Source organism: Bombyx mori, chromosome 13, assembly GCF_030269925.1.
Source record: "Bombyx mori chromosome 13, ASM3026992v2".
NCBI lineage: Eukaryota > Metazoa > Arthropoda > Insecta > Lepidoptera > Bombycidae > Bombyx > Bombyx mori.
This window is the reverse complement of record NC_085119.1, coordinates 11,494,081-11,511,097: the sequence shown is the minus strand read 5'-3', so window position 1 is coordinate 11,511,097 and position 17,017 is coordinate 11,494,081. Positions and strand designations below refer to the sequence as shown.

The 17,017-nt window shown below is 40.9% G+C and overlaps 1 protein-coding gene across 1 annotated transcript; it reads left to right on the top strand.

Annotated features, from left to right (window-relative positions):
• The first annotated feature begins 102 nt into the window (after positions 1-102).
• On the top strand, positions 103-16,419 carry LOC101745674 (proton-coupled amino acid transporter-like protein pathetic). The gene is made up of 9 exons (XM_004927751.5): positions 103-328; positions 718-811; positions 2,822-2,972; positions 3,251-3,372; positions 4,181-4,265; positions 4,912-5,156; positions 5,897-6,109; positions 12,179-12,348; positions 14,999-16,419. The coding sequence occupies exons 2-9, from the start codon at positions 738-740 to the stop codon at positions 15,247-15,249; spliced, it is 1,311 nt and encodes a 436-aa protein (XP_004927808.1). The 5' UTR covers positions 103-328; positions 718-737; the 3' UTR covers positions 15,250-16,419.
• Positions 16,420-17,017: the final 598 nt, after the last annotated feature.

Genomic DNA, 17,017 nt, shown 5'->3' with positions numbered 1-17,017 from the left:
TTGTTAATTTTAGAAATAGAAAACGAAGTCGCGTGTTTCACATATATGCAATTACTTAATCTTGGAGCTGACATTTAAAAACGCATTTACTACGAAATTAAACTAGTTGTTCTTAAGTAGCATTGTCGAAGCATTTATGTGTTTTACGAAACGTGAATACAGTAGTGACGCCAAATAAAGATCTACTGAGCGTAGTCGAAGCCTGATATTTGTGCGCGAAGGAAGTATTCTTAGTCAACTATTTGTTTTCATTGGAAAAAATGCCTTAAACTTTAATTATTTAAATACGCTTTCGCATTTATACATTCACAAAAATCACAGAAGCACAGTAAGTTTGTTCTTTGCATATTTAGTGACATCACCTTTTCATTTCAATGATAATTAAATAGAATTCATGCTCGATTCGAAACTCATAACAGATATTCAACTCAAACACATTGTCACGAAACAAATTTCAAGATTAAGCAAGTGCAGAACCTTGCCAGTAATTGTTTATAATAATATGTAAAAACCGAATCATCCAAATAAAACACATCGGAACATAACATAGTAAACTGGCAATGCCATGTTTTTCGAAGCAGTAATTTAGCATTGCGACATCCGTAATGATCAAAACGATTTCTAAAGCCGACATATTTAAATGGAATTGGAAGTTTTTTTTTTTACGTAGCTCACCTAATATTACCTAAATTCTTAATAAATTAATATTTTTATTAGTTAACAAAACGTAACACACAATGGGGGACGTGAAAAAACAACCACACATTGATTATGATCCATTCGAACATCGTGAAGTTGAAAAACCGAACTCGTAAGTATTTTTTATCTTTTTAAATTATTAAGTTCATAATTTCTTTATGGCTTTTTTGTTTTTTTGTTTTTTTTGTTAAATACAAACTCCTTTCGTAATTTACGTCGATAACGCAAAACAAAATTTTGTAGCGTGCACTCACGAAATGTCCGATAATTTTTTTTTTTTAATTTCATTACGCAATATTATGTTTGACACAAACAAATAATATTTGCTGGGTGTGAAATAGAAACGTCCTTTATTTTGATTTGTGGAAAACTAAACATTTTAGTAATTAAGAAAAACGTCACAGGTTAGTGGAATCAACCCGGGCGGACTTCCAAAACGCCCTACCACTAGTAATTAAGGAATAAAATTAATTTACACCCCCAAAAATTAATTTTTGGGGGTGTAATTTAGATTCTCCTTCTCGTGTCACTTCTGACAGAGTGGTCGTGATCGTCATGTAGTGTTGGAAGGGGCAGACTTTATGCGTCTTACGATGTCCCACCATCTCTCCCTGCTCGAGGCCATTCTACTGCATTCATTTAGGGGACCTCCCACTGCAGTTTTAATTTGGTCGGTCCACCGCATTGGTGACCTCCCGCGCGGTCTTTTACCATCAACCCTTCCCTGTCCAACGAGGCGTTCTATGGACCGGACATCTCGTTGCAAAACGTGTCCGAAGAAATCCACCATTCCAGACTGTACTATAGCAAATAGACGCTGCTTGATGCCGAGTTCCAGAATTATCGAGACATTTGTACAAAAGTCGGTCCACGAAACTTCAAGCATTCTTCTCCAGCACCACATTTCCAGAGCGTCTATTTTCTTCCTTTCCACGTCTCGCACGGTCACGTCTCAGCAGCGTATAGAAATATAGAGAATATTAGTGTTCTAACGAGCCTGATCTTTGTGGTTTTAGTTATGTTTCTATTTATCCATACTTTACGTATTTAGATTACACGATGTTATTCCTTCATCATAGAAATCATTTGTATACATTAACGCTTGTAAGATTCGAACACTATTAAATTAAATCTGATCATTGAACCACCGCTATTTATTTGAAAACAGATTACAGCTCATTGCACGATAAGATGAGTTAGTATTAAATCGAAATAATAAAATATATCCACTATCCAGCCTAAGTGTAACCGAACAGATCTAGGTATGGTTTTAATTTTCCTTGGTTGTATTTCTTCAAGCGTTTGTTATTATTTAAAGTAGATTTGCCACTCAAGGTCAAATTAACAGAATTAATTTAAACGAAATGAAGTATAAACAATACGGTCTATTCATAAAACACCTTTTTTACACATATACAGTTTAATTATAACTTACAATTTATTGGTAGGGCGTTTAATGAGCCTATACGGAGTGGTACAATATTCTGTACATATTCTTCTCTTTTTTCTAAACCCTACTTATACGAAAATATAACTGAGACTACGACCTCACGCTTATAAGTAGTTATCAGATTGTGATATCTATAAACTCACTACTGATCAGCGTGCTTAGTGTCGAACCCGTCGCTTGCGACGAAGAGCTCGGCGAGTAAATTAACCCTCAGACACAGCCCACTGAGTTTCTCGCCGGATCTTCTCAGTGGGTCGCGTTTCCGATCCGGTAGTAGATTCTGCGAAGCACGGCTCTTGCTAGGGTTCGTGTTAGCAACGTCATCAGGTCTGAGCCCCGTGAGCTCATCTACTAGTTAAGGCGACGCTGATATAGCCTCTCAAGGCTATCAGCTTAGGTAGGAAAAAAAAGTGTGAGTTTTTTAACGTTCTCCATAGCGTAAAAGTCAGCTCATATTTGTATGGAATGGGATTGTTTGCCTACGTTTGCCGCTAGGGGCGCTGTTCCAACTGCATACAAAATTGGGCTAACTTATATTTATTTTTATTTTATTGTATTATATTTTATTTTATTATTATTTATTATATTTATTTATTTCGAATTAATCGTTAGGTATGATATTGATTTTTCGCTAGTATTGAGAATAATCTAATGTCATAATGGGATTTTTAGTGATGTACGATCAACTGCAAATTTAATAAAGGCCTCTTTAGGCACAGGAATACTTGCGGGACCTCTGGCCTTCTCAAATGCAGGTTGGGGCGTTGGTCTTATTGGAACACTTTTCATCGGTTTCTTGTGTACTCACTGCATACACATACTTGTAAGTAACATAAAAGCCTTTTTTTTGCACTATTATACTGTTACAATTTCGGAATATTTCAAACCCTTTACAATTTTCTCTGTCAACAAAGACTAAGGCACCAGAGAATCCTGCCTTGTTTTTCAAACCTAAAATAACCTCAGTAAAATTTAAATAGTAAATACGAAACTATACAAATTATACTATGTATTTTGAATCATAGTATTATTGTTCACATTGCTTCAATTGTCACTGTATTTATCGAATACTCGCAAATTTCTAAGTCACGAATATTGTAGGTGAAGACATCTCGAGGCTGTTGTAAAATCGAGAAGAAACCATTACTGGACTACGCGGAGACATGTCGGTCAGTTTTTGCTAACGGACCGAAGAGTGTGAGAAGGTTTGCTGGAGCTGCCAGGTAATCATGTTAACTTTAACGTAGCTATAGACATTACGTACACTTTGCATGCAGAGACTTTAGAGTCAGAGATGCGTGCTCAGCGGTAGGATAAACATTAGCATATGTTGTTTCCTATGACTTCAACAATTTCCGTAAATTCATGGCGATCGGTTTCGTTTCGTGCCTTGACCGTCAATAGACAAGGGATGGATAGAAACAACACAATCGTGTTTATAACATTAGGATATGTGCGTTAATATAAACATTTTAAGTTCTTCCTATTCTATCTGAATTTAAAGTCATTATTTCGAATAGATACTTTTTTATTGACGTCTTATAATTCGATGGAGCCGGCTGCACGCACGAAAAAAACATGACTCATGCGGCGTTACCTCGCTTTGAGGCGTTCCATTTAAGGTTTGAAGTGCAAGCGAGGGCGCGCAACGAGCGACAAAGAGGCACAATCGGCCTCCGCGTTCGGCAGCGTTCGACATCTGTCTCTCTCCTACTTGAGTGAGCGATGCATCCGCGTGGACAACTGCTATACAATAATACATTTACATGTTTTCGTCAAGTATGAAGTTCAGTGAAAAGTGTCACGTTCAACTATCGTCAGTAAACCGACTTTACAGACAACCGTTTTTTATTAGCAAATTTTTACTTAAATTAAATTTGTTATAAGTTATAAGTTATAACTTTTATTTCACATAAATTAGCTTCATAATAAATGAAGTATATATTCTGTAAATACCTTTATTACTGAACAGGTATAAGGCGCTTATTGATCACGTTTCCGTAACTTATCTGAGTGAATGTTTTGTTTTAGCATTTTTGCAGAATTTGCTCTGTTATCCACATACGTCGGAGTATGCTGCATTTATACAGTACTTATATCGGATTCGATTAAACAGGTCTGTGATGAATCCAAATAAACTAATAATCAAATAACGATTAACAATTTAATAGGCGTAGGTTTATCTAAAGATAACGATTCAATGCTTTATAAAGTCGACACGGAAATAATATTATCTCTTCAATATACCTCATGGAAAATATATAATTTAGTGTGAAATAACTCGTTCTTTTTATTGCTTAGATGGGTGGACGAGCTTACAGCCCACCTGGTGTTAAGTGGTTACTGGAGCCCATAGACATCTACAACGTAAATGCGCCACCCACCTTGAACTAAACCAATAAACGTTAGATTAAACTATAAAAACAGTTTTAGTTATAAATAAAGAGCATTCGTTTTAATGACACTATTCAGTTTGTTCTTTTTTATTTATTGTTTAGATGAGTGGACGAGGTCACAGCCCACCTGGTGTTAAGTGGTTACTGGAGCCCATAGACATCTACAACGTAAATGGGCCACCCACCTTGAGACATAAGTTCTTAGGTCTCAGTATAGTTACAACGGCTGCCCTACCCTTCAAACCGAAAAGCATTACTGCTTCACGGCAGAAATAGGCAGGGTGGTGGTACCTACCCGTGTGGACTCACAAGAGGTCCTACCACCAGTGAAATTTAATAATTCGTTTAATAATCCTTCATTTTCAGCTCGTAGACCACTACGTACCGTCTGTAACGATACCTGTAGAATATTACTGTTTGATACTGCTACTGCCTCTGTGCGTACTTTGTCAGATAAGATACTTAAAGTTTCTGGCTGTGTTTTCAATGATAGCCAATGTCTTACTCGTGGCCACATATGCAATATGTCTCTATTATATTTTCGGAGGTGGAATTTCGTTTGTCGATAAGAAAGTTGCTGGTGATCCGGCAAGATATCCAGCTTTTATTTCGTGAGTATTTATTAATAATACCTTTTTAATATCTTATGAATACAGGTATTTTTACAAGCAATGTGGGATACGGGCAAGGGCGATCATATTTACCTAATATCGTAGTAAATACCTAATATTTTGGACTTGGTAATAAAAGTCATGATCATATAGGAAATCATAATTGGGTATAACAGCAACGCTACAAAAAAAACATAATTAGGTATATAATTATCAGCTCATCGTATTGCACTCAAATCTTTTAAACACTAATTTCGCAATATCATATTCCGGTGGTTTAAATGATAAGAAGAGCATTGCGTATTTTATTATTGTGCTATTTGGGATGCGTTTTAATGACAAAAAAACAAAGTCACGGCTTAAAACACAGCGGTGATATTAAGTCTACAACTTAACTACAACTCCGCTTAGTATTCTAGCACGCTATACTTTTTGCACGTGTTTCAAATAAGATAATGAATAGGAAATATTAAAAATAATTACACACACCACTGGTCGTTTTCACATAATTTTTATTTTGTATTAGTACAATGTTGCGTTCAGATATGTTAAAATAGTAAAAAATACTAAGTTTCACAATATTTTTCTTTTCTTATCTAAGCATTCATATAATTACGAGGTCAACGTGCAGAAAAAATCTCAATTTGCCTTTGAAATACGTGCACTGATTTTCTATGCGATGATATTATATTCAATTACATTTTCATTAAAAACAAAAAATATGGTTTTAAATCTTTCAGAACTGTAATATTTGCAATGGAAGGTATTGGAGTAGTGATGCCAGTTGAGAATTCAATGAAGAAACCGCAAAATTTCCTCGGATTTCCTAGTGTGTTGGTCGTAGCGATGTCGACTATTGTATTCCTGTACAGTACACTGGGTTTGTTCGGCTACTTTAGATATGGCGACGTTTTAAGAGGAACCATCACTTTAAATCTACCAACTGAGGAGTGGTACGTCTTAAAAATTATTGGGTTTTTTTCATGTCTCTTCATATGATATTGTTAATCACAGTGGCGGATTTGCATTCTCGGCCGCCCTATGCACCAAGCCATCAGCCGCCCCTTTCTCAGAATCCACCATATAGACCACATAATGAAATTACTTTATTACCAATTTTTATCTAAATAGATTTACAAATTTAGGAAAAAAATTTAGTTTTATGCGGTATAGATTGCACAATGAAGTGCAGTCCGCCCGCCATACGTTATAATAAGTTTTTCGCTCGGGTACGGGCTTATGAACGTATTTCATAAGCCCTCAATGGAACGAGAAGGCAGCTAGCATATAAACGCTAACTATTTTTTTCATTTTTACATCGCCATATGAACGCCAATTGTATATTTTTGTAGATTCCGATAGAGGCACCCGTCACGTGCGGACGTGCCCATCGACCACTCGATCGCCCGGCCTTTGTTCGCCCGGCTTTTGTTAGCCCGGCCATTGTTCGCGCGGCCTGTGTTCGTGGTACATCTGCCGACCAAGTGTTTTTTCCTGGAAGTTTTTATTTGTTTTGTTTCCTTTCGTTATTTCTGTGTTCGTGGTACATCTGCCGACAAACTGCTTTCCTGGAAGTGTTTAATTGTTTTGTTTCTTTTTGTTATTTCCGTTTTGTTGTGTTTTTTCTTTGTCCTGTAGTAATCGTGCCGCATCGCCACCTGTGTTCAATAGAACCGCTCAGGTCCGAGAAGTTGGGGCCTCGCCGCAAGGCGAGTGTCTTCAAGACCCGGGGCCGCCCCACCTGGGCACTCAGCGATCATGGACGCTGTGTTCGCGGAATTCCTCCGACTTCGTCATCCACAGCTCGCCTCAGAGTTTCTGGCTTTCAAGGCCAATCACACTGCGAGCTCTCTCGAAGACTCCGCCGTGCTCGCTGCTCCTGCGTCGCCTGTACCTGCGTGCAAAGCTTCTACATCGAGCACCGCAACCTCCGTCGTGCCTGCCGTTCCCGCGTCGCCTATACTGGCGAGTAAAACTGCTGCGTCGTCCGCCGTGGCCACCGTTCCAGCTGTGCGATCATCCGCGGCCTCCGTCGCGCCCTCCAAAACACCTGCTCGTAGGTCACCGGCGCCCGCCTCCTCGTCCTCCGACTCTGACTCGGAGATGGAGGTCGACCTCGCCCCCGCCTCATCGACGGATGGATTTACCCTGGTACAAAAGGGTAAGAAGCGTGCCGCGGAGTCTCGAGCTCCCGCGGCCGCTAAAATTAGCAAAGCCGCGAACGCGTCGCGACCCCGCCCCCAGACTCCCGTTGCGCCTCCAGCCCGTGCCAGTCCGTCGCCGCGTCCGGTGGCACAAAATAAAACCCAGTCCCCTCCTCCGGTAATCCTTCAAGAGAAGGCAGCTTGGGATCGAGTTTCCCTGGCCCTTAAGGCCAAAAATATCAATTTCACGAATGCCCGTAACCTCGCGAACGGCATCCAAATAAAGGTGCATTCATCTGATGACCATAGGGCCCTCACCTCTTACCTCCGTAAGGAGCGTATAAGCTTCCACACTTATACGCTTCAGGAGGAGCGCGAACTCCGCGTTGTAATACGCGGAATCCCTAAAGAGTTAGATGTAGAGCTCGTACAAGCCGACCTGTTAGAACAAGGCCTACCAGTGAATTCTGTGCACCGTATGCACACCGGTCGCGGTAGGGAGCCATATAATATGGTTCTAGTCGCTCTCCAGCCTACCCCCGAGGGTAAGAAAATCTTTAACACACAGACCGTCTGTAGGCTCTCTGGTATCGCTGTCGAAGCCCCCCATAAAAAAGGCACTCCTAGCCAGTGCCATAACTGTCAATTGTATGGGCACTCTTCCCGTAACTGTCACGCGCGCCCCCGATGCGTCAAATGTTTAGGCGATCACGCCACGGCCCTATGCACTCGCGATCAAAAAACCGCGACGGAACCGCCTAGCTGCGTCCTGTGTCGAACACAGGGTCACCCCGCAAATTACCGCGGATGCCCCCGAGCCCCGAAAATAAATCGCCGCGTCGCCCGCCAAAACCGCCTCCGAGCTTCCGGCCCAGACATCAAAGCCTCGGCACCCTCTGCGTCGCAGGCTAAGCCAGCGTTCGTTCCGGCGGCGGTGCCCAGTGTCTCGGCCTGGGCGAAACCGCTGCCGTACACGAACACGGCTACAACTCCCTCCTCCGCGATTCGTCCTGCCCCCGCGACTCGTCCCTCTCCCGCGACTTGCCCTCCGACCGCGTCCGAAAATCTCGCTTTAGCGATCGACTTCTTTCAGTCGATCAACTTTGAGCGCGTTAACGCTTTGGGCGACGTCATTCGCGCTGCCTCCACTGCACAACACTTTATCGCCGTTGTGCAGGAATACGCCGACGTATACGCGTCATTAAATACGTACGTCCTCCCCTCACTCCGCCGGTAATCAATGGCGTATATAAGTAGAATAAAGCCCCTATCCGTGACGATAGGATTTTTTAACGCTTACGGTCTCATAAATCAACGTGATCAGGTTTCTGACTTTTTGCGTGACCATCAAATTGATATCTTTTTAGTGCAGGAGACCCTACTTAAGCCCGCGCGCCGTGACCCTAAAATCGCGAACTATAACATGGTCAGGAACGACAGGCTCACTGCCCGTGGTGGTGGTACCGTCATTTACTATAGAAGAGCCCTGCATTGCGTCCCGCTCGATCCTCCCGTGCTCGCTAATATCGAAGCATCAGTGTGCCGAATCTCACTGACGGGACACGCGCCGATCGTTATCGCGTCCGTTTATCTTCCACCGGATAAGATCGTTCTAAGCAGTGATATCGAGGCGCTGCTTGGTATGGGGAGCTCTGTCATTCTGGCGGGCGACCTAAATTGTAAACACATCAGGTGGAACTCACACACCACAACCCCGAATGGCAGGCGGCTTGACGCGTTAGTCGATGATCTCGCCTTCGATATCGTCGCTCCGCTAACCCCGACTCACTACCCGCTAAATATCGCGCATCGCCCGGATATACTCGACATAGCGTTATTAAAAAACGTAACTCTGCGCTTACACTCGATCGAAGTAGTTTCAGAGTTAGATTCAGACCACCGTCCCGTCGTTATGAAGCTCGGTCGCGCTCCCGATTCCGTTCCCGTCACGAGGACTGTGGTGGATTGGCACACGCTGGGCATCAGCCTGGCTGAATCTGATCCACCATCGCTCCCGTTTAACCCGGACTCTACCCCGTCTCCTCAGGATACCGCTGAAGCCATAGACATCTTAACATCACACATCACCTCGACATTAGATAAGTCATCGAAACAAGTTGTAGCGGAGGACTTCCTTCACCGCTTCAAATTGTCCGACGATATTAGGGAACTCCTTAGAGCTAAGAACGCCTCGATACGCGCCTACGACAGGTATCCTACCGCGGAAAATCGTATTCGAATGCGTGCCCTACAACGCGACGTAAAGTCTCGCATCGCCGAAGTCCGAGATGCCAGATGGTCTGATTTCTTAGAAGGACTCGCGCCCTCCCAAAGGTCTTACTACCGCTTAGCTCGTACTCTCAAATCGGATACGGTAGTAACTATGCCCCCCCTCGTAGGCCCCTCAGGCCGACTCGCGGCCTTTGATGATGACGAAAAAGCAGAGCTGCTGGCCGATACATTGCAAACCCAGTGCACGCCCAGCACTCAATCCGTGGACCCTGTTCATGTAGAATTAGTAGACAGTGAGGTAGAACGCAGAGCCTCCTTGCCACCCTCGGATGCGTTACCACCCGTCACCCCGATGGAAGTTAAAGACTTGATCAAAGACCTACGTCCTCGCAAGGCTCCCGGTTCCGACGGTATATCTAACCGCGTTATTAAACTTCTACCCGTCCAACTCATCGTGATGTTGGCATCTATTTTTAATGCCGCTATGGCTAACTGTATTTTTCCCGCGGTGTGGAAAGAAGCGGACGTTATCGGCATACATAAACCCGGTAAACCAAAAAATCATCCGACGAGTTACCGCCCGATTAGCCTCCTCATGTCTCTGGGCAAGCTGTATGAGCGTCTGCTCTACAAGCGCCTCAGAGATTTCGTCTCATCCAAGGGCATTCTCATCGATGAACAATTCGGATTCCGTACAAATCACTCATGCGTTCAACAGGTGCACCGCCTCACGGAGCACATTCTTGTGGGGCTTAATCGACCAAAACCGTTATACACGGGAGCTCTCTTCTTCGACGTCGCAAAAGCGTTCGACAAAGTCTGGCACAACGGTTTGATTTTCAAACTATTCAACATGGGCGTGCCGGATAGTCTCGTGCTCATCATACGGGACTTCTTGTCGAACCGCTCTTTTCGATATCGAGTCGAGGGAACCCGCTCCTCCCCACGACCTCTCACAGCTGGAGTCCCGCAAGGCTCTGTCCTCTCACCCCTCCTATTTAGCTTATTCGTCAACGATATTCCCCGGTCGCCGCCGACCCATTTAGCTTTATTCGCCGACGACACGACTGTTTACTATTCTAGTAGAAATAAGTCCCTAATCGCGAAGAAGCTTCAGAGCGTAGCCCTAGCCCTAGGACAGTGGTTCCGAAAATGGCGCATAGACATCAACCCAGCGAAAAGTACTGCGGTGCTATTTCAGAGGGGAAGCTCCACACGGATTTCCTCCCGGATTAGGAGGAGGAATCTCACACCCCCGATTACTCTCTTTAGACAACCCATACCCTGGGCCAGGAAGGTCAAGTACCTGGGCGTTACCCTGGATGCATCGATGACATTCCGCCCGCATATAAAATCAGTCCGTGACCGTGCCGCGTTTATTCTCGGTAGACTCTACCCCATGATCTGTAAGCGGAGTAAAATGTCCCTTCGGAACAAGGTGACACTTTACAAAACTTGCATAAGGCCCGTCATGACTTACGCGAGTGTGGTGTTCGCTCACGCGGCCCGCACACACATAGACACCCTCCAATCCCTACAATCCCGCTTTTGCAGGTTAGCTGTCGGGGCTCCGTGGTTCGTGAGGAACGTTGACCTACACGACGACCTGGGTCTCGAATCAATTCGGAAATACATGAAGTCAGCGTCGGAACGATACTTCGATAAGGCTATGCGTCATGATAATCGCCTTATCGTTGCCGCCGCTGACTACTCCCCGAATCCTGATCATGCAGGAGCCAGTCACCGTCGACGCCCTAGACACGTCCTTACGGATCCATCAGATCCAATAACCTTTGCATTAGATGCCTTCAGCTCTAATACTAGGGGCAGGCTTAGGGACCCCGGTAACCGTACTCGTCGAACTCGACAAAGAGGTCGACGTGCAACCTAACTCATGCATCAGCCCGCTGAGTTTCTCGCCGGATCTTCTCAGCGGGTCGCGATTCCGATCCGGTAGTAGATTCATTCGCGAAACAATTGCTCTTGAGTTGTTAGGTCTCCTTCGGAGGCGCTCGGGCAGTTGTTAGCAAATCCCACCCCTCTTGGCTGAGCCTTTGCTCGCCCACCTGTCCTGGTGAAACTGGAAAGGCCTTCGGGCCACCTGTAAACTTTCAATCATAATAAATAATAAAAATATTTTTGTATTTAATGTTCACATGTTTTTTTTTGGTTTACAATAAAGAATACTCTCTCTCTCTCTCTCTCTCATATTTGGCTGAACGAGCGCAATGCCTATTTGATGTTAAGAGATTACCCGAGCCCACACCATAATGTGGTGGTATTGCTTACTAGCCTACCGCATTGATCTTCATTGCTTCAATCGAGTTTTGTATCTTGCATGGTTCGAAAGCCTAACATCAGACTTTAATTGGTCCTATTACACATACCCTTTCACCAACGCAAGCGTGTGAGGGAAGTCTGGTGATTATTCCCTTTCAAAAAAATAATTAACACGTATTTAGAATTAGAAAGCTTCTCTGCTAGGTACCATATTTTATATTATTAATAAAATTAAACATTTAAATTTAGCGCTAAGCAGATACGTGTGTGCAATTGTTTTTTTTTTTACGAATTGCTCATACGTCTGTATTTCTTCATTTAGTAATTAATAACTGTCACTGATTAATCTAACGCGTATTTGTACAGGCCCGCGATATTCGCGAAGATCTTCATTGCGCTTTCAATATTCTTCACGTACCCTCTTCAGTTCTATGTAGTTATCGATATATTCACGAAATATACGAAGCATCACATCAAGGAGAACTACCAGAAGATGGCGCAGGTGGTCGCCAGAACCGTTGGCGTGACGTGCTGCGGTAAGATTATTAGATATATTCACATATTCCCGAAAAGCGTAACTTGGTTCTATTTTTAAACTTTAATTTGATATTTTTTTATTGCGTAGATTGGTGGACGAGTTCACGACCCACCTGGTATTAAGTGGTTACCGGAGCCCATAGACATGTACAACGTAAATGCCGCCACCCACCTTGAGACATGAGTTCTAAGTTCTCAGTATAGTTACAACAGTTGCCCCACTCTTCAAACCGAAACGCATTACTGCTTCACAGCAGAAATAGGCGGGGTGCTGGTACCTACCCGTGCGGACCCATAAGAGGTCCTACCACCAGTAACCACCAGTTCATTTGTCTTTTCTTGGGGTCTCAACTTCTAAACTATAATCTGGTAAAAGTTATTTAAAGAAATTATTGCCTACAAGCAATTGCAACACTGATAGACAAATTGAAATAGTTTTCATTGGGAAATCTGAATTTATGACTCTAAAACCAAGGCTGAATGACACAAAATACCTTTACTACTGATATTTGTAACATCATCAGTCACCTAACAATTACACGTGAGATTCAACACGGTCTATAATGTGGTACACGAATCGAAGGCAAGTAGCAATACCATGCAAAAGTTTGAATAATGCTTAGTTAGATTACATCATACCGGTTATTTATAAATAGATTTTGTGGTATTTTAATGCCGTATTGGCATATAAACCTGACACTGGAGGACTTTAAGGTACTTACTGTATGCGCTCAACGATGCATTCCTCTCTTGCAAGATGTACAGATTTGGTATTGCGCCTTATATTAATTGCCCAGCCTTTAGTTTTTCGTGTTTTTTGCGTAATGTGTGGTTTGTTCTAATGCCAGTGCAATGTCAACTGTAAGGCTGATTGATGTTTGGGATACATAGTAGCACATTACCATCCCCTAAGCTGCTACAGGCAACAAAAGTAGTAGTAATGGACGACTTCTTAAAACTAAATATTTTATGACCTATTTAAGTCAACACATTGTGTCTCTTTAAATATGTCTAGGGTAGATTGTAATCAAATAATGTAGGAAAAAAAATACAAGTCATCAAGTCTATTATTTCATACTATTACGTTGTAAATAGTCCTAGCAATATGAAACAATGTACCAAAAAAAGTGACATTGAGAAATACTTGTTTGACCAGATCCAAATCTCATCTGACGTAATATTTGTCGGTGCGTTTAACATTATAAAAATATTAGGAAAGGAATTCAGACATCTTGTATGGAAGGTATTTAATTTCTTTGTATATATTTTTTGTTAATGCGCCTAGCCCTTTTTCTTTATTGCTTAGATTGATGGACGATCTCACAGCCCACCTGGTGGTACGTGGCTACTGGAGCCCATAGACATCTACAACGTAAATGCGCCACCCACCTTGAGATATAAGTTCTAAGGTCTCAGTATAGTTACAACGGCTACCCCACCCTTCAAACCGAAACGCATTACTGCTTCACGGCAAAAATAGGCCGGGTGGTGGTACCTACCCGTGCGGACTCACAAAAGGTCCTACCACCTTCTGCTCCACCATAGCTACATTCTCACGTATCTTACTAATCCACTCTCGGTGATTTCAAAAGCTGCTGTGAGTGCAAGTCATCGTATTCATCAAAATCGCTAAAGAGTTCGATTTGAACTTTGTCCATAGTATCAGGCACTAAGTTTCTCGCTGGATCTTCTTAGCGCGTCGTGATTTCGATCCGGTGGTCGGTGCACTCACGAATTACCTGTCCTTGACTTGTTAGGCCTCTTGGAGCACTCAGGATAATCCCTCTCCCCCCTGGCTGAGCTTCTGAGTTTACTCGTCTTAACCGGCTATGCGTTAAAGTCTTTGGACCATCAGTAATGCGTCAAACATGAAAAATATCTTTCTCACCATCACTACGGTCGAGTGGAATAAAATAAATACTCATATCATTAAAGTTGCCTTAACAGGACATAAGAAATAAATGAATAATTATTTGTAGTAGATATTTGCAAAGTAACATCGACACGTGATTTAATTCAAAATAGTCATTTTAGAGTCAAATAATACATAGTCTTTAAATTTTAAACGTTAAGCAACCATAGTTTTAATAGGTATCAGAAACACTAATTTACGCATTACTGAGTGCAAATTAGCCTCTAAATGTCGTCTTAGCTAATAGCCGTAAAGCATCCAGCTATTGCAAAATTCAATCCAAATCAGTTTGATTTACTAGAACTATTTTATGTGAAACAAATATTTAGTGATATGTTAGATTTAACATTCAGTTAACGATGAGAATGTTTGTTAAAATCATCATCATCATTTTCCGTATGTGTGTTCCTGTGTATTAAACAAACCTTAGATAGTATAGATAGTTCTAGTAGTAGCCTTAGTAGTAGGTAATAGTATTTATTACTGTGTGAATAAACAAGTAAACAAAGGAACACAAATTCTAAAACTTTTATTTAAACTCTGTATACCTACGTAATAGGCAATCCAAGACAATTATCTGACGGACGCTTTAAATATACACATTTATTTTATTGAATTTCGCAACTCACATATCTGATTCAATTACAGCCGCATTGATTAAGCCCATGTTTACTGAAAGTAATAGGTTAATTAATTTTTTTTAAATGTTATAATCATATATAACTCTTTTTTTACAGTCGGTATTGGAATAGCATTACCACTGCTAGAACAAATTATCAATATAGTCGGAGCGATTTTCTATTCGATTCTCGGTCTCGTGATTCCTGCTATCGTTGAAACAGTTTTCCGGTGGAACGACCTCGGAAAATTCAAATGGATTCTTTGGAAAAATGTCCTCATTCTTCTCTTCGGCCTCGGAAGTCTCGTGTCAGGATGCACCGTGACAATAATGGACATAATACAAGTACTCAAACAGAAAACTGAGTAATAACGTAAACTACAATGTCACGATCGATGTCAAGTACTGCTCATTACATTACACAGCAATGTCAGCCATGTCTCAGAGGAAAAATAAATCGTAGTAGAATGTTCCGTAAAGTAAAGATACTATTTTACTAATAAGGAAACTGCTTAAGCAAATATCGGTAATGATACAGCGTATAGATAAACGTAAAAAATATGCTTCGTGTAATGATAGAACTCAGAACTGTAAGAATGTTTTTCACGTTGGAAAAAATGAAAATAAATTTGTACAACTTCATTTCTTAGCAGAATATTCTATACTATCTACAATTCGAGAGATTAACAAAATGTTCTCAATGTGTTCGTTTGAAATTTTAATTTCATTCCTTTTTTGGCATTCTCGTGCTTCGAAATTATTCAAATGGCACTTGATAGCAATGCGTGACGCTTAGTCATTGTTATTATATTCCCAAGACTCGGTATCCGCAGTCATACTAATTACTATTGTTTGTATTTTGTTCCACGTTAAAATATATGCAAAAACTGTAAGCTATTAGCTACATACAAAATTAATAAGAAAATGAAGTAATGAAGTTCGAGAAACCCAAATTCAATGTATAAAACTATTTTAAAGGGCAAAACGATTTCATAATTTTAGCTTTGATCCGTTTGTACAGATTTTGAATTTGATCAAGATTTAACTTTACATTTTTGTATCAGTGATGACGATGGGCAACGGTAGACTCAAACTATCCGGTAGAAGAAATGCTTTTATCTTCTTTCGACACTGCTGCTCAGTTTTGAGAAAGTCTTAATATCAGCTCGACACACCGGCTTTTCGATTAACTACTAACACTTCTTCAAAACCCAGTAGCAAGAACCTCTCTTCAAATTTCCATAAATAATGTTTGTTTATTTTCAATTCCTATTCGATATTTTCTATTATTCAAATAAAATTTGAATACTAATGCCACTAATTTCAAAGTGTAAGTAGCTGCTACTAATTTCAAAGTACTGTTGCCTACCACATAGCCTTAACACGAATAGATTAAACCTAGTATTTGAATTCATAATAAATTATATACTCACATTAAATAAATTACTGACTACTTCATTTTCATATTGTGAAATAAAAACAAAACATTAAATAGAAGAAGTTAGTTTTTAAATGGTCAATAAAATTATTGAAATATGATCGAAGAATTTTTATTGCGCACCAATCTAGCAACTTAGAGAGAGAGAGAGAGAGAGAATACACTTTATTACACACCAAAACACAACTAACATTAAAAAAACAATCAAAAAGCAGACATTAATTTGTATAATAGGGGGTCTTATCGCTAAAAGCGATCTCTTCAAGACAAAAGAGAGAGAGAGAGAGAGAGAGAGAGAAAGAGAGAGTATTGAGAGAGTAGAGAGTTATTGTACACCAAAAAACAAATAAACAGAGCGATACATTAAACACAAAAAGTACAATTGGCGGTCTTATCGCTAAGAGCGATCTCTTCCAGACAACCATCAGGTGGACAAGAATCATTTCGTTTCTTTTACAGAAATTCTGGAAGATATAAAAATATAGCAAGTATGTTGCGGTGTACTTACTACAAACGATTTATTATTATAGAAAATATATACATGCAATAAACAGATATATACCATACCATATAAAACATATACATATACAATAAATAAACTATTTATAGGATTTAAAAACTTTTACGTACCTATTCGTTTCGCTTTTTTTATGTATTTTAATAATACGAAAACTGTAAAGTATCCGGAGCATTGAAAAT

Bases quoted from the DNA above. Each gene is read 5' to 3' on its own strand.
- LOC101745674 (XM_004927751.5), top strand. From the start codon at position 738: ATGGGGGACGTGAAAAAACAACCACACATTGATTATGATCCATTCGAA. The intron at 812-2,821 runs GTAAGTATTTTT...TGGGATTTTTAG, and splicing joins GAAGTTGAAAAACCGAACTC to TGATGTACGATCAACTGCAA. The intron at 6,110-12,178 runs GTACGTCTTAAA...GTATTTGTACAG, and splicing joins AATCTACCAACTGAGGAGTG to GCCCGCGATATTCGCGAAGA.